This window comes from Salminus brasiliensis, chromosome 7 (genome assembly GCF_030463535.1).
Source record: "Salminus brasiliensis chromosome 7, fSalBra1.hap2, whole genome shotgun sequence".
NCBI classification, from domain to species: domain Eukaryota; kingdom Metazoa; phylum Chordata; class Actinopteri; order Characiformes; family Bryconidae; genus Salminus; species Salminus brasiliensis.
In genome coordinates this window covers 14,694,640-14,718,099 of record NC_132884.1, presented here as the reverse complement: position 1 = coordinate 14,718,099, position 23,460 = coordinate 14,694,640, and the positions used below count along the sequence as shown (strand labels likewise).

At 40.6% G+C, this 23,460-nt stretch overlaps 1 protein-coding gene across 4 annotated transcripts in view; it reads right to left on the bottom strand.

The window, feature by feature from the left end:
• Positions 1 to 169: 169 nt before the first annotated feature.
• The window catches only part of st3gal3a (ST3 beta-galactoside alpha-2,3-sialyltransferase 3a), a 58,440-nt gene continuing 35,149 nt past the window's right edge, over positions 170 to 23,460 (bottom strand). For all 4 annotated transcript variants that reach the window (XM_072683965.1, XM_072683967.1, XM_072683968.1 and 1 more), the window contains 3 exons: positions 12,194 to 12,340; positions 9,632 to 9,778; positions 170 to 1,695 (listed from right to left, as the gene is read on the bottom strand). In XM_072683965.1, coding sequence (XP_072540066.1) covers positions 1,606 to 1,695; positions 9,632 to 9,778; positions 12,194 to 12,340 — 384 coding nt within the window. In that variant the 3' untranslated portion in view covers positions 170 to 1,605. The remainder of the gene's footprint in view (positions 1,696 to 9,631; positions 9,779 to 12,193; positions 12,341 to 23,460) is intronic.

Sequence of the window (23,460 nt, the reverse complement as noted above, 5' to 3'; positions counted from 1 at the left end):
ATTGGTAAGAGGGCTCATTTGTGTTCTGCAATATCAGCAATGTATTTGTGGCCTTCTGCGGTGTCAATACTGCAAAAGCCAGTATCACAGTGTGTTTCAACAGTATTGTGTAGCTCTATAATGTGTGTGGTTCGAGGTTGAAAAGAATCATTGAAACATTTCACACATGTTTAACAAATTTTGAATACTTTAATATCGTTGATTCCATTCCCAAATACTGTAACACACTGATATGCATATAAATATATGTTTAGTGTGAGTATCACTTAATAGAATTCCTAAATTTGGTTGATGAGAACCGCTGATTTGTAACAGAACTCCACTTCTCCCGTTCAGCATAATCAAAAGAGGTTTCTGAGCAAAATACACCCACCCTTCTGGAACAGCAGCCTGAGCTTGAGGTGAACAATTTAAAGCCTTGAGAGTGTCTGGACTGAAATTAAAGCCATCTGTGTTTAAAATACTGTAAAATAAATACTGCTTGAAAACACAAAACAAACAAAAAATAAGATACTCCTTCCTTGGTGGAAACAGTAAAAATGCATAATAATAATAATAATAAAAACCAACAAAGGACTTGTTGGGGTTTAAAAACAGTTATTTAAAATAAATAGAGAAGTTTCTGAAAGACTGAATTGACACAGCCAAAAACACAAAGCGGGAGGACGGTCTTTCTCTCGCAAGGTAGCCTTAAAAACACACAACCCTGATGGGTCAATAACCAAAAATACATTCAGCACATGAACAGGGGCATATTTCACAAAGCAAGACTCTCTCATTAAGGCTGCACATACTACAGGAAAACTCCAGAATGTTCAACATAATCTCTATCTGCTGCCTCTGTAGCATAAGGCGAGAAACTCAGTGAAAAGAACAATACAAGGATAATGCACACGGCCTTCAGCATCTGCTCTCTGGTTTCTACTACAAGTGTCTTACATTAAGTGTTTCAGAAGTATTGTCAGAGGTAAGTGGCTACATGCTAAGGACGCAGCAGATAGAGAGAAGCCCAAAGTGAGGATTGTGCAATAGGAACATTTCTTACCTCTTCTATTGAACAGGCATACCTTTCAGCTCGAGTTATCTGGCTAACTGAGAAATCCTGCTCTGTAAAAACACAGCCCAGGGCAGCACACTCTCCAAAGTTGCTGCAGGTTTGGCACAGACAAACTCTCCTCTCTCTTCTCTTTCAGCATCATGTGTAAATGTCTCTTGCTAAAAGAAAGGTCAGTATTCCATGGTATTGTTCTTGTCACACTGCAATTTCATCAAAGGTGCCTTTTGAGCATGTATGTTGCAGGTGTTCACTGGATGGAGAGTAATAAAAAAAAACTAAACTCTGAAAAGCTAAAAGTCACATTTCTTTCCTATTAATCGCTCAAACTTAAGAAGCATCTTCGATTTCATGGTATATTGCATTCAGTGGGTCCGTTGGCAAGCAGAGCTGAAGTGATTTAGACTTGAAATAACCAGGGGGGAAAAAAAACAAACAAAAAAAAAAAAACGTTAGCAGTCAAGACAGTTGCTTGAACGTCTGCACAGAAAGTGCATGAACAAGTCACCATTCACTGATGTCTGAGTTCTCTTGGTTCCACTCTGATGATTTCATATGCCGTTGGTCAAATCCTGAATGACTCCGGCCGTCACCAGCTTCCGCAAAAACTCCTTCTCCTTCGATATGTTGTGTGTCCATGACTGCAGACAGAGAGGGAGAGAGAGAGGGGGGAGGAGGTAAACACTCAACACAGATGATAAAAGTTTCACATATTTCTCTCTAAAAGGCTTTGGTGTCCATTCATGCTCTATAGCTTTTGATCATATTTACAGTCAGATGGACAATGGAAGCCTGGACTGCCCAGCTAAAGTAAACATGTTATTGAAGCTGGGAGACAATACAAGCACTCTTGTGCACAAAGCAGGCTTTTAACGCTGGACATGAGAGAGAAAATGTTGCTATAGAACAATGGTGTGCAGGGCCATCTCCACTGTGGGAAAAGCACTTACTGAATTAGGGAAGCAGTGGAGATATGGAGAAGACCACCACAGTTACAGGATGAGACTGCATACACACAGGCAGAACTACTTGAGCTGTGTGTAATGGTCAGTCAACAAACTAGGTCAAGTGCGCTGATTATGGACAAAAGTTGATGTGGTATTTAATTGCATGTTCATGTGATCCATGAGGTCACTCTGAGAGACTGCAATACACTGCAGGAAGTGTAGGGGATAACAGGGCTTCTATTGTGTAGTCCAACCATTAAAAAAGGAAGCATTCTGAATGATGCTCCCAGTTCCGTTTCATCTGACTTTCCCATTACACCATCGAACTGTGTATCTGCGTCATACAAGTCATTTAAGTGCTTGAAAGACTTGTGCCCTGCAGTAAAAATAGAATACTCGAATGCTATCAAACTGTTGGGACGGCCTGTGGCTCTAACCCTTAGCTAACTAGCCACTGTCCTGCCATTAGGATAAGCTAACCTAATAAAAAAATTAAGGCCAACTAGTATTTATTTCGGTTTTTTTTCTAGGTTTACGAAACCAAAGTGAATATATTTCTGAAATCAACACAACGTCAAAAATATACAGACACCCACTTAGGTCATTAATTCAGTAGTGCTGAAAGTTCCAAAACGTCTCAACTTGCCAAGGCCTCTTTATATCCTGTTAGCGATCATGACTACAGCTAGTAGCTTCTCTCTACCCACATAAAAAGGGTGTGCTTAGACAGGACACATTGGATTGACCAAGACACAGTACAAATGGGAATGCTTAAAGAAATCTAAGATCTGAGAAGAATAACTAGATTTACATAAGTCAAGAATATCTCTTGGAGCCATTTTTAAATGACTGAAGAGTCCAAGATCATCAACACAAACAACTGTATGTACGTTGCTAGGAGGTACAGCCACATTTGAGATCATACACAGTATTAATTTACACATTTATACATTATTTTATACATTTTATTTTAGATACACCCCCCCCCAATATTTTAAGTTAAGCAAGTAAATTAAAACATGCAAAAGCACATTGTCACTGTCCAATAAAAAACAAGCCCATCTCCAAACGGTGACATTACAGAAGAGTGCAAAACTGTTCCTGACTTTGAATGGAATAAAATAATAGTTTATTCCAAATAATTTAGAGCTTTTCTATGGGTCTTTTAATCCTAAAGTATTTACACAGTGTACAGAGCAGCTTCAGGGTTCAAATGATGGTGAAAACTAAAAACAGATAAAAATGGAGATACATGTTTTTGAGTGGACAGCAGTGATATGCTCTGTGAAAGTACATCATTTTCACTTTAAATAAATGAACATTACATGTGGTTTGATCAGGGTGCTCAACTGTTTTGCATATTAGTTTATACAGGTGGTGGTGTATATTTAAGTTTTTTCACAACTACTTCCATCCAGTCCAACTGAGCACACACATGCCTACTGGTAGAAATCAGACAATTGGAACTGCCTTCAGCAGGGCATCAAACATACTAAAAGACTCGTCTCACCCTGGACATTATCTGTCTGACCTGCTGCCGTCCGAAAAATGCTTCAGTTCCATCACAGCCCAGACTAACAGATTTACAGTTTTTACCCCAGTGCAATACGAGGATTCAACTCTGCCAAATTTAGCAAAAACACTGAACTCATTTCACTGTAACAGTATTTAATTTAATTTGTTTAGTTTATTAAATTATCATGACATTAAGTTATCATACAATATAATCAGTGCAACAATTTCTTTTAAATAATTTAGGGCATTTGCAATACCGCATTACTACCTCACTAGCATTTCTTGTAATAAAATGTCTGTCTTATTCCTCACATTTTTTTTATAATTTGTGCAGAGTGTATATGTATAGAATGTTTGCTTATATTTTTACTTTTTGTTAATATACAGTGGGGAAAAAAGTATTTAGTCAGTCACCAATTGTGCAAGTTCTCCCACTTAAAAAGATGAGAGAGGCCTGTAATTGACATCATAAGTAGACCTCAACTATGAGAGACAAAATGAGAAAAAAAAATTCAGAAAATCACATTGTTTGATTTTTAAAGAACTTATTTGCAAATAATGGTGGAAAATAAGTATTTGGTCACCTACAAACAAGCAAGATTTCTGGCTGTCACAGACCTGTAACTTCTTTAAGAGGCTTCCTCTGTCCTCCACTCATTACCTGTATTAATGGCACCTGTCTGAACTCGTTAACAGTATAAAAGACACCTGCCCACAACCTCAAACAGTCACACTCCAAACTCCACTATGGTGAAGACCAAAGAGCTGTCGAAGGACACCAGAAACAAAATTGTAGACCTGCCCCAGGCTGGGAAGACTGAATCTGCAATAGGCAAGCAGCTTGGTGTGAAGAAATCTACTGTGAGAGCAATAATCAGAAAATGGGAGACCTACAAGACCACTGCTAATCTCCCTCGATCAGGGGCTCCACGCAAGATCTCAGCCCGTGGGGTCAAAATGATCACAAGAACGGTGAGCAAAAATCCCAGAACCACACGGGGGGACCTAGTGAATGACCTGCAGAAAGCTGGGACCAACGTTACAAAGGCTACCGTCAGTAACACAGTACGCCGCCAGGGACTCAGATCTTGCAGTGCCAGACGTGTTCCCCTGCTTAAGCCAGTACATATCCGGGCACGTCTGAAGTTTGATAGAGAGCATTTGGATGTTCTGGAAGAGTTTTGGGAGAATGTCTTATGGTCAGATGAAACCAAAGTAGAACTGTTTGGATGCAACTCAGCATTCACTTTCCTCCAAACACAACGAGTTGTGTTTGTACCAAAGAACACCATACCAACTGTGAAGCATGGGGGTGGCAACATGCTTTGGGGCTGTTTCTCTGTAAAGGGACTAGGACGACTGGTCCGTGTACATGAAAGAATAAATGGGGCCATGTATTGTGAGATTTTGAAAGCAAACCTCCTTCCATCAGCAAGGGCATTGAAGATGAAACATGGCTGGGTCTGTTAGCATAACAATGATCCCAAGCACACTGCAATGTGATTTTCTGAATTTTTTTTTTTCTCATTTTGTCTCTCATAGTTGAGGACTACTTATGATGTCAATTACAGGCCTCTCTCATTTTTTTTTAAGTGGGAGAACTTGCACAATTGGTGACTGACTAAATACCCCCCCCCCCCACTGTATATATATATTTTTACATATATATTTATACTTTATATGTACATATATGTACATGTTTGTAATATATGTATATATTTGTACATTGTATATGTGTAAGCACCATTGGATTGCTCCTCAGTTTCATTGTACACAATAATTCTTATCATAAGATTCTGAAAAGGATTCCCCTAAGGGTAAAGAGTCTGGGATTGCAGTTCATTTCTGGAATTGAAACGCAGAGACAGTGATACTGAGATGTGGCAAAGTAAGAGGAAATGGCAAAAGGCTTAAAAATGATGGAATTAGTTATTTCATCAAATAATGGCAGACAGACTCATTGATTACAGACATTGTAATCAGACAGCTGCCAGAGTAATGGCACAGTATTCAGTTTGAACTCTACAATGTTATGGTTACACATAGAGAAACAGCAGACAGATTTAGGATGTGACTAAGCCTGGTCAGAACAGGCCAGGAAGTGTAGTTCAGACGAGACGAGAGGTTCTGGCAAACAATGTGATTTTACGCCACTTCAACATGGAGTTCAAATCCAATACATTTGGCTGTTCCTTTATAGACATATACAATTCACTTTCAGTGGATTTAGGGAGCAGGCGTAGCTCCTTTAGTTAGGCCAAACAGTCTCATGGCAGTAATGATTCATATAAAAAGCATATTTAAAGTAAGGGAAAAAAATCCTAAATCCAGTAGAAAGTCCTCCCTGGACAGTAGAGACTTCAAGAAAAGCAGGGTAAACTCTTTTTTAAAACACCCTTGATTTCAAAAGAAACAATGAATGAGCAGGTGTCCTTTTATACTTTTGTCCATATAACATCTGTACAATTGGTTATCGATGATGAGGTGACTAATTTACTGCGGTGTTTGTTGTTAAAATACTGCTCCACTTTATTACAGATTGGGTTTTGACTTTTTCAAATTTTGGCTGCACTTAATGATGTCTGTGCAACTGAACACTGAATATAATTTCTATAGGAATAATACTGACCTGTGTGTAAAGCAACATGACTAACAGGACACACGGCTACCTGCCTATTGATGGTGTTAAAATGTACATGGACTCTTTACCATTATTAGCCACTTTTACTACCACCATTAACCATGATTACTTTCATTGGTTCCTCCCAAGGTTTCTTTCTCCAGCTCTGAGAGAGGTTTTTTTTTTATTTCCCTTGCCACTGTCGCCTTTGGCTTTCTTACTGGGGGTCTTAGGTTTTAATGTCTCTTTATGCTGCTGATCTCTTGTCCTCTTACTGATTGTGTAAAGCTGCTTTGTAACAATACCAGTTGTAAAAAGCGCTATAGAAATAAAAGTGATTTTATTTCATGTCTGTCAAATGCATAAAATGAACCTTAATCATATTGCACCAAATAACACCAAATTTCATATGACCACAAAATACACCTGAGACACACATCGCTCTGTCCTGAAAAAAGCTTTTAAGCAAGTTTTACTGTACTGTATCTCTTAGTGTTCACATCACGTTCAGTTCTTAATTAGTACTCAATACATCTTGGGGTATAAGGACAGTTTCATGTGTGTATGTGTTTGTGTTTCTGTGTGGGTCAGAAACAGGCCAGTTGACTGACAGCTCCAGAATAATAAGAGTCCCTCAATAATAGATGTGTGGAGGTTGGGGCAAGGGGCAGCGGTGTCATAGCAGACTGAAACTGGAGAATGAGAGAGCGAGAGCGCAAGAGAGAGATTGTAGGTCGACTCTATCTGATGAAACTTGTCCAACTTTAGCTGACAGGACATACAGAAAATATCCCATCTGTTGCCTCCTAATGTTCACCTGCAATACATCTGATACTCTGCTGTAATGGTCTATAGTTTCCATACACTTCAAAATGATCACACAATCAATCACTGACTGATTTCATTCATCACGTCATGGACAAGAAAATGAAACAAGATGACCTCACCTGACGGTCTAGCTCTCGTGTAGCTAATTACAGCTGTTTGTTACACTATTCCATTACTATAATATACACTATAACATTATTGTGATCATAACATGAAAATCACTAATACACCCCTAATAAGCTAATCCCACAACAAAAGTTTTACAACACATTGTAAAACAATTGTAATTTCAATACTGTAATTATCACTTCAAGAATCTAACTTTACATATATGAGTAATATACACACATTTTGTATTTAAATAAGCTAGCACCCGACTGATATTGTATTTTGCCTACACTTTTAAAAGTAAGATACTCTTAAGAGCAACTTTTCATTCCCTGAAAACCCTTCAAATAAAAATTCCTTAAAAATTAAAAAAAGAAAAAAAAAAAAAAGTTCTATTCCATCCCAGCCAAGAATATCTTTAGTCTATAGGCAAATCTAATTGCACATGCCAGTTTGACTCTGGAGACGTGTCTATTAGCAAATTTAGCAGACATAGTTGAATAGTTTTTAGTAACATTTAGTAACATACATGCCTTATGCTTTTAGAAGCAGCAAACATGAGGTACAATCAATTTTAAATTTCAATACTTTGATCTGTGTTCAGTCTAGTATATATTTGGTGTTCGTCATTTAATACCTAGCATTGTGATACTGTGCCAACCCTAGCCAATGCTTTGTACTCTATAGGTTTGACTTGTCACAGCCATTACACTGCCATATAGTTACAGCACAATAGTTGCTATTAAAGTATTTTTGTGAATTGTACACAAGTAATAAAGTGCAAGTCTAAAATGGGCAACCAGTCTGATTAGCAACATCTTTCTAGCATCTTTCCAATGACGACAGAACCAGCTTAAGCTCAAATTTTCTCAAAGTTCTATGGTATTCCTCAACAAATATGTTCCTTTATTTACACCCATTTTGACCTAAAGGCCCAATTTCACATTGTTTGGTGCAATGTAACAATATAATTGTAGGAGTTGACAGCTGTGGAAAATAACTGCATTCATTTAATGAACCGTAGTAAGTTCAAATGACTGCAATCTGGCAATTATGTAATAACTGTGACTGACTTACAAGTCATTTAATGCCTCAATGCTTAAATAAATGTGTATGTGTGCATTTTAGTCTCGTTATATCAATATAGCAAAATATAAGGGAGAGAGAAGCAGAGGATGTGACAGTGAGATACTCCATGTAAGAGAGAGAGAGAAGATAGGCAGAAACACAGATGGATGGACAGGGGGTTGCGTGTAGATGAAGGAAACAACACACTCCTGAGCTGTCATCTCCAGAGACTGATTTATAGTGTGTATATTTAAGCAGTATATCCAGTGACCTGTCAGACACTTCACATCCCTCAAACCCCCCACACACACACACACACACACACACACACACACACACATTCACAGAAGACAGGTCCCCTGTCTCATCTCTGCTGCTCTACACACAAGAACACACCTAGCCTAATTAAACAGTTATTCCATTGCTGTTGTATCTGAATAAACTCTCCTGGCGCTGCATAAACTGCCCTAACCAAACACAGAAGGTGTCCCCAGCTGAATGAACGCCTCAAACACATACACTCAGCATGGAATGCTAACAGCAATATCCCGGTTCAGACCTGACTTTGGAGCAAGAGAACATGCTGTTTGCCTCAGTCACATGGTCTGGTGTGTAATGCGTATGTGACTCATCAGGCTGGGATTCCCTAAACCAAATCAAACACATTCCAGGAGCTTGGAGAACAGATGACTCAACTAATACGAGCTGATTCATATCAAATGATTCATTAGGATGGCTTGAACTTTTAATCGTTGCCCTTTCGACAGTTTTAAGCAAATGCTAATGAAAAAAGAAAGATAGTTAAGACGTCATGTTCCACTTGCTCCATTTACAGTCTTGTGTGCTCTCTGACACTGTAGAAAACAATCTTTGACTTATTAGATGAAAAAATAAATAAATAAATAAAAAAAAAATTATAGACTATTTAATAGATATAAGTATGTATATCACAGTGTCTAGACCTTTAAGAATATAAAGTGCCATTACAGAACCAGTTTGGAATAAGAAGGGTGAGGAACCTTTTTAAACATTAGCATACTTAACGCTGATTTATGCGACAGTGTGATGATTTAGGCATTCAGTTTATACAATGTAAGATATAAGCTGCCATTGCCTAATGGCCTTAAGAGCTTAACTGCATAAAAAAAATAATAAAATCTCAAACACCTAATGCTCTCACAGTTAAGATTTATGTTCCTCAAAATGTTCCTCAAGGTACTTATACATTGCCAGTGGCAGGGGCAATGTAGCATAGCTGGGATATGTGAAGAGAATTTAAGTATAAAGACTATAATGGTCCTCAAATGTAATCAAATAGAAACAGATCTATATACTATGGAGAATGTAAGCTGTATGTGCAGCTACTTCTGTTAAAGAGCTAAATGCAGTGGTCAATAAAAGTCTAAAAGTTGGGGATGGGCAGAGAAAATACCAATGAATACAGGGTGAAATGGGTCTGACAGCTGGAAGAGTGTGAGGAGTGCATGTTACCTCTTTGATGGCGGACATCCTGAGCTTCTCGTAGTAATGTAGAGGGGCGTGGGGTGTGCTCATGTCATACCCAAACCCAGCCACCGCCACTTCATCACAGTTATGCAGAGCCATTGTAATCGCCACTGTTCCCAGTGTCGGGATGTTCTGGAAACACAAACACACACATATAAACTAACAGAAGAGGAAGAGTCAAATCAGACCAACTATTCTTACCCTACTGTACCTATGCCACTATAAGACCCCATGGATTACATACTTCGAGAGCTGGAACTCTTAATTTATGCCACACTTTTGTTAGTACAGTCCAGTGAAAATGTTTGGACACCCTTGTTAGGATCAATGTTTTGTTAATTTCCCAAGTGCAAATAAGTGAAACTTTCTACTTAACTTAAATACAACTTTGTTATGCATATTTTACAGCAAAAATTCAATTTGCTGAATTTAAGACATAAATCAAAGCATACTAAAAAAACTTCATACATGCTACATTGTGTCTTTTCCTAAACATGATTTTATAAGATTATTATAAAGAAAAAAGTTATAAAGCATTTGTCACAGCGAAATGTGTCCTCTGCATTTTACCCCTCAGTGTCTGGAGAGCAGGGAGGGTGAAGGGCCTTGCTCATGGGCTCCCAACAGTGGCAGCTTGCCGAGCCCGGGTATCGAACCCACAACCCTGTCATCAATAGCCCGGAGCTCTAACCGCTGAGCCACTACTGCCCACAAGTCATGTGGGCACAAGTTTGAAAATAACTTATAACTACAGGTACAGACATTTCATATATGTAAAAAACACAAAGTTGACAAAACACAAATTATCATTATTGTTATTATATAAAAAAAACCAATCAAATCTACATTCACCGAGCACTATGTGAAAAGCACTATACTAACACTGGATAACTTTTTTTGTTCTTTTTGTTTGTTGCTTTGATTCCACAAGATGTTGATGTTTTGGTCCATGTTGATGTGAATGTGTTTTATAGGAGCACTTTATGCTCTGAAGCTCCCATTCTACCACATTCCAGATGTGCTCTATTGAAGTGGGTAGGCCACTGAAAGACACTGAATTCACGGTCATGTTCATGTTCATTCCGATGGCTGGTATGAACCTGACCTGAAGCTGTTGTCCAGTATTTTCTTAATTTATGTATTGCACTGCTGTCACACAATTGGCTGATTATAGAATTAGGAATTGCATGAAGAAGGAGGTGTGCAGGAGTCTTTAATATAGTGCTTTGTGAGCATGCAGATAATCAAGGTGTTCATTCAGACATTCCTCCGGAAGTGCAAAGGGGAATATGCCTTTAGTTTGATCGTTTCGTTGCAGCATTAAAGCAGAAAACACTTCTTGCACAGAGAACTTATATTGATGGAGGCTGCACTGAGGGAGGAAGTAAAGAACCCACAATTGGTTGATCAACACACACACAACGAAAATAACTCTGTAGGTAACTCAGGAGTGAGGATGCATTAGCTGTGTGTGGGTGTGTGTGCACCAGTAAACTTGGCTGTGGAGTAAAGATGAGGTAGAATATATGATCTGCTCTGTTCCTCTTGAAGCCTTCTTGAGCTGCTAAGGACAGAGGAGTGTTAAAGCAATCTCTCTCTCTCTCTCTCTATATATATATATATATATATACACACACACATACACATATACACACACACACACACACACACACACACACACACACATACACAGAGGGGGAGAGAGAGATTTTAAAGATATAGAAGTTTTCTTAAGTGAGCGCAATACAACTTGTTTCAGAGAAGGGTCATCTGAACAGGTACTTGGGCTGCCACTAACAATGACATCGGCTAGAAATGGGAACAATCTATTGGCTGTGTATCGGTATCTGCCAATATTTCTTACATTAGCCAGTCAGATCAAATTTGTGTAACACAGCAGCTCTGCATAAGGCCCCTCCGCCAAGGGATGCTGCAGTTCCTTGTTCAATCACTACATAGAACTACAGAGCTAGTGCACGGCTCCACAACCACGTTAAAGCCAGTGTTATACTGTGTGCTGGAATCAAACGTACATATTTGTAGAAAGTGTAAAACTCACACGTTCCATGAAGGAAGGCAAGTAAGGTTTTTAACACCACTAACTGGGTACCACTCTCCGGAGTACATCACTCGGCGAGCGGGTATCAGCACACGCCAAGCTAGCAAACACCACTTACCACACAAAACAGCCAACAGTGCAGACCACATTTAACCACCACCAACAGTACAGCAGCAGCAGTCAGAAAATCTATCCAAGGAAAAGTTTTTGGTGCTAGATAAGCAGCCCTTTTCAGTTGTGTTTCTATTCTAAGCTCATCGTCTCTCCAAGCTTGTTTGATCTTGAGAGACGATGCAGAAACATTACAGGAGCCCTACAAGATGATGCATTAGCACATTTGCCCGGAGAGGCTAATGTGGCATTCAACCCTGCCTTTAATTGGTCCCAGCGAATGACTGGTCGCACTAAAACACTGATCGGCCCATTTTGAACTTTTACAATGGATTAACCTAGAATAAATGCAGCTTCACGACTGCGGGTTGTCTTACCCCTCTGCCCATTAGGCCATTGTTGTGAGGCAGTCCGATGAATCTGAACGCTGCCTCCTGAATGAAGTAGGGGTTGAGAATCCGCATGTCCTCTGGATCCCTTGGTACAATCCGTGCCACTGACTTCCAGAACCCCTCCGTTCCACGCTGAGAGAGAGAGAGAGAGAGAGAGAGAGAGAGAGAGAGAGAGAGAGAGAGAGAGAGAGAGAGAGAGAGAGAGAGATTAAACATAGTCTGCTGAAATTATTTAAATTACTAGAGTTCTTAATGAATATTGGATAATTTTATAATACTTAAAATTATTATAAAAAGGTGATCACTTCTGAAAGAGTGCTGTCCGGTGCACCCATGCACTGGCAATTAGGAGACAACCGGAGAGTGTGTGGAGGCTTGAATCAGTTATGGAAATATTTGAACAAAACAGAGAAGAAAGTAAACGCTGCTTTCAGCTCCAGAGCTGCACGATCTCAAGGTTTTTTTTCCTTGCCTGTGATGATCAGCAGCCACTCAGTTTCCCGATTGCATGCATCTCTGCCCACAACCACGCCTATAACAAACCAACAAAAGGCTCATAAAAATGTAGTGTGAATGCAGGTTTAGACAGAGATGCTGTGTGAAATACGCTCTTGGTGCCTCTGCACACAGATTCATCTCGCATTGACATTTTCAAATACCGGGCCGGACTGATCAGCAACATTAGGGCAAATGATGCAGGTAAAACATGGAAACAAATACATGAGTATACCCCACTAGGAAGTAATCATGAAGTAATTATTTGAACTAAAACAATTTAAAGTTCATTCATTTATTTAATTCAATAATAATAATGCTTAGGTTGTAAAAAGCCTAGGAATTTAAGGGGTTAACATGATCATAATGACAGTCACCCCTCCTTCACACACACCCTGGCAGTAACTATTATTTCCCCCATGATTGGGACTGGGTGATTGCGACACTGAACAGCCACTGACTGACACATACGCACACACACACACACACACACACACACACACACACACACACACACACACACACACACACACACACACACACACACACTCTCAGCTGTGTAAACACTCCACTGCAAACTGCCTTTGATTTCTAGAATAAAAGGAGAGAGACGCTGAAATGCTGAGAAAATCCACTGAGCTTTTCTGGCCACAGTCCAAAAACAAGTTCTTATTCAACTTGCTTGTTCGCCAAAACAAGGTGACAAACTGTGTCAGCATGGTTTATAGTACAACTCTATTTCTTTACTAAAGGTTACATAGGGAGGGGAAAAAAAGGTATTATATGTATATTTACACTATGTAAATTAAACAATGTGCCAACGTGTCTCTGTAGAGGATATGAGCTCATTCAATTAGAAAATCAGAAAGATGATTTGATATGCAGAGGTATGGGCACCCCCAACACTGTAATTACGCTCATTGCCATAAAAAGTGTTCGCACCAAGAGGTTGTTGTTGGAAATGAATGAAACTGTGTGTGAATGTAATGAAGAGCCTATTGTGGTAAACTATAATTAAAAGGAGGTACCCTGTTGGTCTGCCTCTAACCTTTATACAGGTTCCGTATGGCATTCTGCGGCGCATCTGCCCACAGATGCTGCAGCTGAGCCTGCTGATCCTGCACACTCGCAGGTTACTGACAAAACCGGCATCCCAGCTGGTCCCAAAAATGTTTGATTGGCAAAAAAAAAACCCTGGCAACCGTGCAAGCCAAGGAAGTGTTGCAATCTGGAGACATTCCTGGGAAACCCTTGCTGTGTGTGGGCGAGCATAATCCTGCTAAAAAAACAATGCCAGTTGGAAGCCCTGCCATGAGAGGAAACACATGTGGTCGCAGAACGCCCTGCACACATCACTGAGCTGTTAGCGTCCCACATATCACTACTTGGGGTGACCGACTGTTGTATGCCATGGCTCAACAGATTGTCACACCAGCAGTGGGGGCAGTGTGTTGATCCACAGGAAAGTGCCACTCTCAAACCAGACAGTTACTGGATCCCAAACAGAACCTGGATTCATCACTAAAGACGATACGGTTCCAGGCCGCAGCAGTCCAAGTCTCGCATACAGGACACCAATGAAGGCCCTGGTGGCTGGCTGTCATCTTGGTGCGTTACTTTTTTTTTTTTTTTTTTGGCAGAGTTTTTAAATTCAGCCATGTCACTCCACTGCTGCGTTCTCTTCACTGGCTTCCTGTAGCTGCTTCCTGTATCAGATTCAAAACCTTGACACTGGCCTACAAAGCCAGGAACAGACCAGCCCCTCTGTACTTGATGGTAACGGTCAAAAGCCAATCCGCACCAAGAGCCCGTCGAGCTTCGAGCCCGTCGGTTTTGAGGGTCTCCCGCGATACCATAAGAATTTTCAGTAAACATCATAGTTACATGAGCTGAATGTGGCCCAAAATGCATTGCAAGTCTCATTACTATGCAACGAACTGGAGCCGTTGATGTATGAAAATCTAGCTAAGCAGGTGATTGTAACAAGCCAACTGCACGGCGTAGATTTCAGATATTTTCCTATGTAGTTTGTTAATGGGAGGATAAGGTTGCTATGCAACATAACGATCAAAGACTATTGCATGAATAGCCCAATGCTTTAACAGACTCACAATTGGGTTCATATCTGTATGAAGCATTAAACACAGCTCAGCCACTCAAATGTACACAACAGGTGCTGACACATTATGATGCCTATGAGGAAGTGTCCGAATTCACTTGTTCTAATTAGTAAACTAAAGTGTCTCTACCTATATAGCACAATACTAATAAAGACTAATCACGCCATTTTGGTCACAGCTACAGTAAAACCGTAAAATGCAAGGTACAATTTGTTCATGTCCATTACAAACTATGGAATAACTCATGTCCTCAAAACATGGAATGTCTTTTACAAGCTTTGACTGTTGCATTGTTTAATGTGAAATAGTTAAAACATGTTATCTGCTGTTAGCTGAGCATTAACATACAAGTAGAATTCCATATGACACCCAGCACAAGCAACATCAGTGCATAGGTAGATTTATTTACTCCTTTGTTTCCAAGTCACGGTTCACCACTGAATACCCAGTCATTTGAGAAGGGCTGGCAGCATAGCATAAGCCCCCTCTCACTTTACTTTGACAAAATGCACCAAGATGCCATTTTTGATTCCACAAGTGACAACAAATGAGCAACACTGTGTGAACCATACATCCTTCTGCACTTTTTTGACGACAAAAACGTTTACTGGATTTGTTGGCTTTTTTGTCAGCCCTTTGTTAAGATTCAAAACTGGGCAATATGGATCATCTGCACGCACACACACACACCCACACACCATGTATAATCCCCAAAGAAAAGCATTTCCAAGAATGGGACGCACTGGAGCGCAGAAGAGTAGATTTTGGTTTGACAGTTTTCTTTTCAAAACTGTTCTTAAAAGCTTACATTCATGAAGTGATCCAAGTCAAAAGAGCAGTGATATGAGTGAAGAGTCAGGATAGCAGAGAATGGAGGATTTCCTTTGAAGCCAGTCCTGAAACCAAAGATGCATGCAGTAACAGACACCTACCACATACACACTTTACAAACAACTACATACAACTACAGCCCACTACAACTACCCAGTCTGGTAGCTTCATAGGCAAATCTATTTGGCTGTGTAGTGGTATAGAACAAGTGCAGACAACTCATTACAGTAACAGTGGAAACAACACTCTCCTGCTGATGTCAATGTCAGTATTTCATATATGTCAGTGTCCGGATAGCCCTTCTGAATGATGACTCCTTGAGGTCACACCGCTTTTACCTATACAGGCACTCTCCACATCAATAATGTAAATGTAATGTAAATGAACAGTCTTGATTTCAGAAGAAACAATGGATGTCTACGAACCTTTGGTCACACAGTGTATCCTTAGGTTCACAACAAAATGTTAGGCCTGATGAAGCCCTACTGCACATTATCCAACATCACTTAACTGATTTATCCTTCAAAACAGTCAGATTCTTCTTTTATGGAGTGATGGTCACCCCTATACGTCCTGTGTTATAGCAGAGTTGGTGGGAATGAGCACATATAGCTCATGAACATTACAGAGGATTAGAAGTGCAGTTTAAGCAACCAAAAGTCTCAAGGTTAATCTAAAATGTTTGGGTGTCCAAAGAAAGGCAGAGAAACAATGGAAGAGGCAGAGAGAGGAGAGGGTCATGCAGACAGGTGAGGATTTTGTGGATGGAAAATGTGACTGAGCTGAAGAGGATGAAAACAATACCTGCAGCAATGTGGTGTGGAGGGCATGGGAGAGGAGGAGAGGGGCCTTTAAAACAGCCGATGAAAAACAAGAAGGGCAAACAAAGCCACAGAGTGAAGGAGCCCCTGTATCAATATCCCCAAGGCCATTAAACTAATCAGAAGAGGGTTTATGTGCATTCCGCAGTTAAGATGAGTTACTTGGATACCTGTACCTCAGCTGCTTTAGACGGCCACAACTTGCCAATGTGTAACTTTGGATGGAAAACAACGAAGGTGAACTACACACTGAACACATACAACTGTAATGTACAGTCGTGTGAAAAAGACAGACGGAGGTAATACAACCAAACATACAACAGAAAAAATGTTTTTAAAAATCACTTATAAAATGTAATTAACAGAAATGCAATATTCACACAAATATACACTTTGAATAAATAACTATTGAATTCATCATTGCCTTTAAAAGCAGAAAGGTTTCTTTTTATGCATTTATATGTAGCCAAACAATGCATAAATGTTTATTCATATACAGGGCAACCCTTGTTGAGGATTTTTTTATAGAGCCTTTTGAAAAGGGTTCCATTGAACCTTTTTTCAGTACTATGTAGAACCCTTTGTTTAGAGCCTAACCCCAGCGCAAAACTAAAAGTTGCAAACTCTGCACACAGAGTCTTGGCTGGCTGACTGACTACATATGGGAGCCTTTATTTGTTTTCTTGCTAAAATACTTTTCTAATTGAAAAGGAGCAGGAGGAGACACATGCTTGTGTGATAACCAAGTAATCCTTCAAACTAGGCACTACATGGGTGGTACACTGCCTGAAGCAGCAGATGGTTGCCTGTGACGTGTTCCAAAGTAAGACATTCAACACCAACAAATGGCCAAGACAAATACAAAAGAAAGAAACCAGTATGACACTGGTAAGCGAAAGCATGTCGGCCTTAAGGCCATTCTTGTCATTTATTTATTACACAGGGCACATAAATGACACTATCTGAACTGTTGTACAATGATCATGGTGCTTCAGTGGTTTGGAGTGATCCACAACTCAACCGCCCACCCTTGCCACACAGAAGATAGCCGGTCTCACTCCATTCAGAAGGCTATCCTCATAGCCCTTTGGCTCAAAGCCTGTCCACCAACATCCCTTCCACTCAGTTGAAAAGAATTCTTGCCTCGACACATTTTTGTGTAATGGCAGTGCCCTCTGATCTCTGGGCCTGATGAAGGCTTGGTTTTTCCGCTTTCTGAAGGAGTTATGAGAGAGATTATCACTCATATGACAATGGTAGCTCTCAATAAGTGTGGCAGTGTGGAGGTGAAAGCCAGAGAGTTTATCTCGGCCTGCATCAGTGTCCACCCCGCGCACACACTCGCTCATTCATAAGCAGCGACAATCCTCACAGTAACTGTGAGAGTGGGGAGGGGGAATGACCCTCGCCTCCTGTCTGAATCACCAGACGATGATGCACTGCAGTTCATGCTCACGGACATGAACTACCCCTTAAAAAGTCTGGCGACAGCTTGCCTTCTTTTAAAACGTCTGACTAACATTTGAATTTGGCGGCCATTTTTGACTTCCATTAAAAACAGGTGAAAGGGCACTGCTCTCGGTGAAGAGGAAGGACAGCAGAGGATGCAGGACTTTCCTGAAACCAGTAACAGACTCAAAGTGACTCATGTAGCCATCAGCTTTAAAATTTAGCTTGACATTGATGCACTGCAGTCAACGCTGCTAACTAACAATGAAGACAATAAATGACAAACAAAAATTCCCTGTTTTAATGAACTTTCTTGCTAACATAAAAGACTTAAAATACTTTCAAACTTTTTTTTGTGTTAGTGCTCGTTTGTATTAGTGACTTATTCTGACATTGTCTGGCTAGAGCCACAATCTCGCCGACTCTACTCTGCTCGTGGCGCAAGAGGAATGGCTCTTTTTGTTGAGTAGTGGGGCTTATTTGTAACCAGCAAGCCGACTGGCTCTTTTTGTTGACTGTATCCACAAACAGATGCCATGTTGATCGTTTAGGAGAACTTCCATTCATATTTCAGGGGGCCAAGAGTCTCCTCATTTATTGCGTCTCTAGGTGGCCTTGATTGGAGTTCTCCTTTTTACACTCAGCCTGGGCCCATATGAGACTCCCACACCTCACACTAATAGAACTCTGCTCTCCACTCACTGCAGATGTGAGGCTGTGTTGCCTTATGGTTTTGTCACAGTTTTATCCACACACTTTGTTATAATGACAAACAGCTGTTCAGTTTGGATGTTTTCACTGCAGCTAAGCGTCCAGATTAGTTGACAGATTAATACTGTAAAAAGGAATAGCATTGGTAAAACTATATTTCACACGGTTACTGTTCAGTGATTATTCCACGGTTCTCATGAACTATTAAATTAGTCCATTTTAGTATACTACCCCCAGAGGCAAATTGCTGCCTTCCCACAGATTTTCCACTGTGGTGTGGAACAACTGTGTGTAAAGAATGCACACGGATGCAGACATCTAGAACAGGAATAATATACTTTATATGTTCTCACCATACAATCACTCCAAACTAATCATCCAACATCAGTACACAACCTCACTAATGCTCTTGGAGCTGCATGCAAGCAAATCCTCACCGCACTATCCCTGCCCTCACACATGTTCCAACATCTACAACTTTTGAGCTAAAGCCAAGAAACTACCAGAGACGAGAATACATTCTGGTAACACCCTTGTGTATAGAACATCACAGCACACCCCCTTATAGGCCACACCTTACACTAAACATACCATGTGAGGTGCCGATGTGGTCTGTGGAAAACAAGAGAGCATGTTGGCCAGAGCTTCAAAACTGTACCCCGGCTGAGTGGGGAAAAGGTTGGTTCCGTTTGTTCTATGCAAATGGAATAATTTGAATTTGGTGAAAGAAACATGAGTCCATGAAACAATCCTGTGTAGGCACAACGATACAAGCTGCGGGTGGCAATGTGATGGTGGACAATACCACAAGGCACAATTAGTAACCCAGTGATTTCTCTATCAAATGAGCTTGCTTTGAATCTGCCTGCAAAGAATCCTGTGTCTACAGTATGGAAACGCTGTCCAATATGAAGCAAATCGCAGCATGCAACAGTGTCAGCATGCTACAACATTCCTAAACTAGCATTTTCATTTTCACTAACATGGAAATCACTCTGTTCTTAATGCCAAAGGAATCGGCACATGCTACACCGAATAAAGTGGCAACTTAATGAATGCCTGTGCATGGTCATAGTTATTCAGGATATACAGTGGTTCCAAAACCAGGTGGTGGAATAAGAGGTAAGCTAGGCACAAATTAGGTTTTCAGGTTGAAGGTGCTTCTGGCCAGCTTCTGACACTAAGTGACTTTTTGCTGGCCTAGTGAGCTGGCCTAGAAGAGGCAATTTCACTTACTGACTGGCTGAGTGACTGACTGACTGATGGACTTTGTTGAAACTCGCATGCACCAGGACTGTCCTTTTCTTTGTCTAGAAAATAAATTTTCTGGTACTGATGGTCTGAGAGCTACATTTTGCTGTTAAAAGGCGATAACATCGCCAATGCGACGGCAACATCGACAGTAACCATCATGACATCGGTGGCACTACTGAACCAGCATCACTAACATGGCATTAGTCGCAAGCCATATTTATGTTCCTGGGCCCTTCACATCTAAAAATGAGTACATTTGTGGAGGACAGCTTAAGGCTCTGAAAGCAAGCAATCATTTTAAAGCATAAGCCAGGTTAAAATACAGATGCCATAATGACAATGAGACACATCTAGACTTCCTCATTAGATTGGTTTTCAGATTCAAATACTTGCTACGCAAGTTCCTACACAACTTTTATCATTCTGATATTAGCTCAATTTTAATCAGCCTTAAAATCAGCTTATAAAAAATTGACTTAGCTGGGCTGGGTGCGTAAGAACAAGGAAAACAAGCCAGTGTGTGCAGGGTAGAGGTACCCTAAAGCCAGGGCTGGGATCTATACTAATAATCCAGATCCCCATTTAATCTTCAAGACACTTTATTCAAGGTCTCAGTTCAAACAAGTAAGAATGAGGACATGCCTGTCCAAAAACTTTCATGTGAAGTTTTGTGATATTGGAGGTGCAAACAAATGGTGAGGGCGTAATCCCAACCTTTCGACCTCTGAACTAATATAGTCCCCTGGATCACTGATGGAGAATATAGGTGATGAAAATGTGGTCACTCATGCTTATTGTTCTTGGTGTTTGTGCCCACCTGTTTGTGTTTATGTTAATGTAAGTGTTTGTTGTGTTTTTCTCTCTCTCTCTCTCTCTCTCTCTCTCTCTCTCTCTCTCTCTCTCTCTCTCTCTCTCTCTCTCTCTCTCTCTCTCTCTCTCTCTCTCTCTCTCTCTCTCTCTCTCTCTCTCTCTCTCTCTCTCTCTCTCTCTCTCTCTCTCTCTCTCTCTCTCTCTCTCTCTCTCTCTCTCTCTCTCTCTCTCTCTCTCTCAAACTTCAAAGGCAGAAGGAGCTTCAGCCAGTCTCATCTACAACAGCTGATGCGACTAAAGCTCCTAACACGACTCGAGGCTTCTGCTAGACAGGGCAGCATTTCTCTACAGCAGACCACACAAGTTCGTCTCTAAACAGCCCACCTATCTGAATCAATTCAAACCTTTACAGCGCATCATTTAAAGTCAGACATTTCGGTTGTTCTTGTTTATTTTTCAAGAGTCTGTTTCTTACTTACTCTTTTAAAGCCTTCGTGAGAACAACCGTTTCCAAACCAACAGAGAGGAAAGCAGCCGAATTACAATATAATGCATCTTCACTGAGGAGCTAGGACTTTGAAGAGAGCTTCTACAGATCACTCAGAATAATGAAAAGAGCACGCACAGTACAAAAACATCTACTTTCCCTTTCACCTCCTAATTATCCTCATCAGCATCTCCTTGAACAATGTTTTGATCTGAGGACTAATAAGTAAATGTAGAACCTTCCAAATTCACATAGTTTAAAAGGGTTCAACCGGGATGTTCCACTCAATTTCATGTGTAAATTAGTCTTCTGATTGCAGAATCGAGGAGGACTTGAACGAACAGTCTTTCACCTACACGGGTCAAGGAGAGTCAGTGTTTTCAAAGGGGTAAAAGACATCCAAACGGAAAACAATTATCTCATAAAAATCACTTCATTTGTTTTGTCCGTGCATTTTTTTCCTTTGAATGAAATCTCGATGCAAAAAACTAAATCTTTATTTAATGATGCCACCTTTTACATAAACAAGCCTTCCAGTAAATCGCAGCTATTCATCAATCTGTGCATAAAAACAAGGGGCCAAATCTCCTAAATGCAACCCCATGTACTTCTGCAGGCTGATCTATGATTGATAGTCTTTCTGCACCAATCTTTTTTTGCCTCAAATAAGCCCCTAGGCTGGAGGGAGATCTTAAATAAAATGTGGAAAAGCTCCTTCCCATTGGGAGCACACTGCAGGTTTCGGTGAAATGGAAGGCACGTTTTCTCCTCCTTTACTTTCCCCATCTGTCCTTCTATTGTAAGCCAGTCCTAATGGCTCTTTGACCTGCTAGGGAGGAACTCTAATGGAGAAGGATATGCACCATGTTATCTCGGGACTAAAGACAGGTGCCTTTTACAGTCTGCCCAGCAGACTTGCACGGGGGGATTACTGCTCTGTAAAGTCCTCTCAAAAAGGCCAATGAGTCTGATCTACTAAAGTTATCTGATTATAGGGAGACACTGCATTCATCTCCAGCTATAAAGAGCCTTTCTACCCCTCTTTGAGCTGTGTGTGGGCTCTGTGTGGTTACTGTCCTGTCTGAAACAGGATAAACTTTAACAGGGAAACAGCTCTGCCCATTCCTTGAAAGAGCAGTTTAATCCAACGGTACACCACTTTCCTTGTGCCCCAGATGTAGCTGGATAAGCTAGGATATTTTGCCATAGATTTGAAAAAAAAAAAAAAAAAAAAAAAAAAAGGTTAAACACAGTTGCTTGTATATTCAGGATCAAACCACCTATGCAAGTCTATCTGACATAACAGTACTTAAAAGTGTACCTTCAGTGTCAGGATGGTTTCTGAAAAATGCATGTTAGCGGTTCAATAAGCGAGGGGCGGGCAGAGTAGAAAAGAGCCAGTCAAGAGGCTTGAGGTAAAAGTTACAGACAGCAAAACTGAATTTTGAACATCTAAGGGGTGCAAATGCCAGGACAGACAGCAAAAGTGTTATTTATCAGCATAAAATGGGTCTTGTTGGACAGTTTATCAATCAGTTTAGGTTCAGTGCAAAACTGAAGAAGCAAACCTTAGAAAACAATATTTGTTGTAAGCAAGGTAGGGTTGTGTTAATTTGACCATTTACTGATCTTTAGCCTGTGTTTTCACGTACCACATGATCCTTCAGCCCTCATAACGTAAGGGAGAATAAACAGAATCTCTTCTGTTTTGTAAAATGCTCAACAGTGTGGTTCCTAAAAATAATAAATACACTCCACAGCAGTTCTTCATCCACCAAAGTGTCCTATAACACTATAGCATCCCAAAAGCTCAGAAAACGCAGCCGTGTCCTTGGGTGTCCGGTGTAACTGCAGCAACACTGCAGCGGTGTCCGCTTTCACCATGGGACGGTACCTCACCCACAGAATGGAGGCCAGATGTGTGTGCACCCACTTCGATTAGCATTAGAAGACAACACACAAGAAGCTGCTTCAATACCCCCAGCCCTCCCTCGAAGAGATAAGCAGTCTGTGCTCCTTCCCAGCCCCGATGATTAAGCACATCATTAAGTACCTGTCAGTCACCTGAGGGAATGCAATACTGACTGCCACACAAAGACAGCTCCATTACACACACACACACACACACACACACACACACACACTCCTCTCTCTGAACAGTCGCTCTTATCACAAAGAGAGAAAACACAAAAGATTTCCTCTCGGTTGACCACGATAGAGCTCACAGTGTGTGGGAATACCCGAGTAGAGAAAAGAATAAAGTGATGTTGAAGA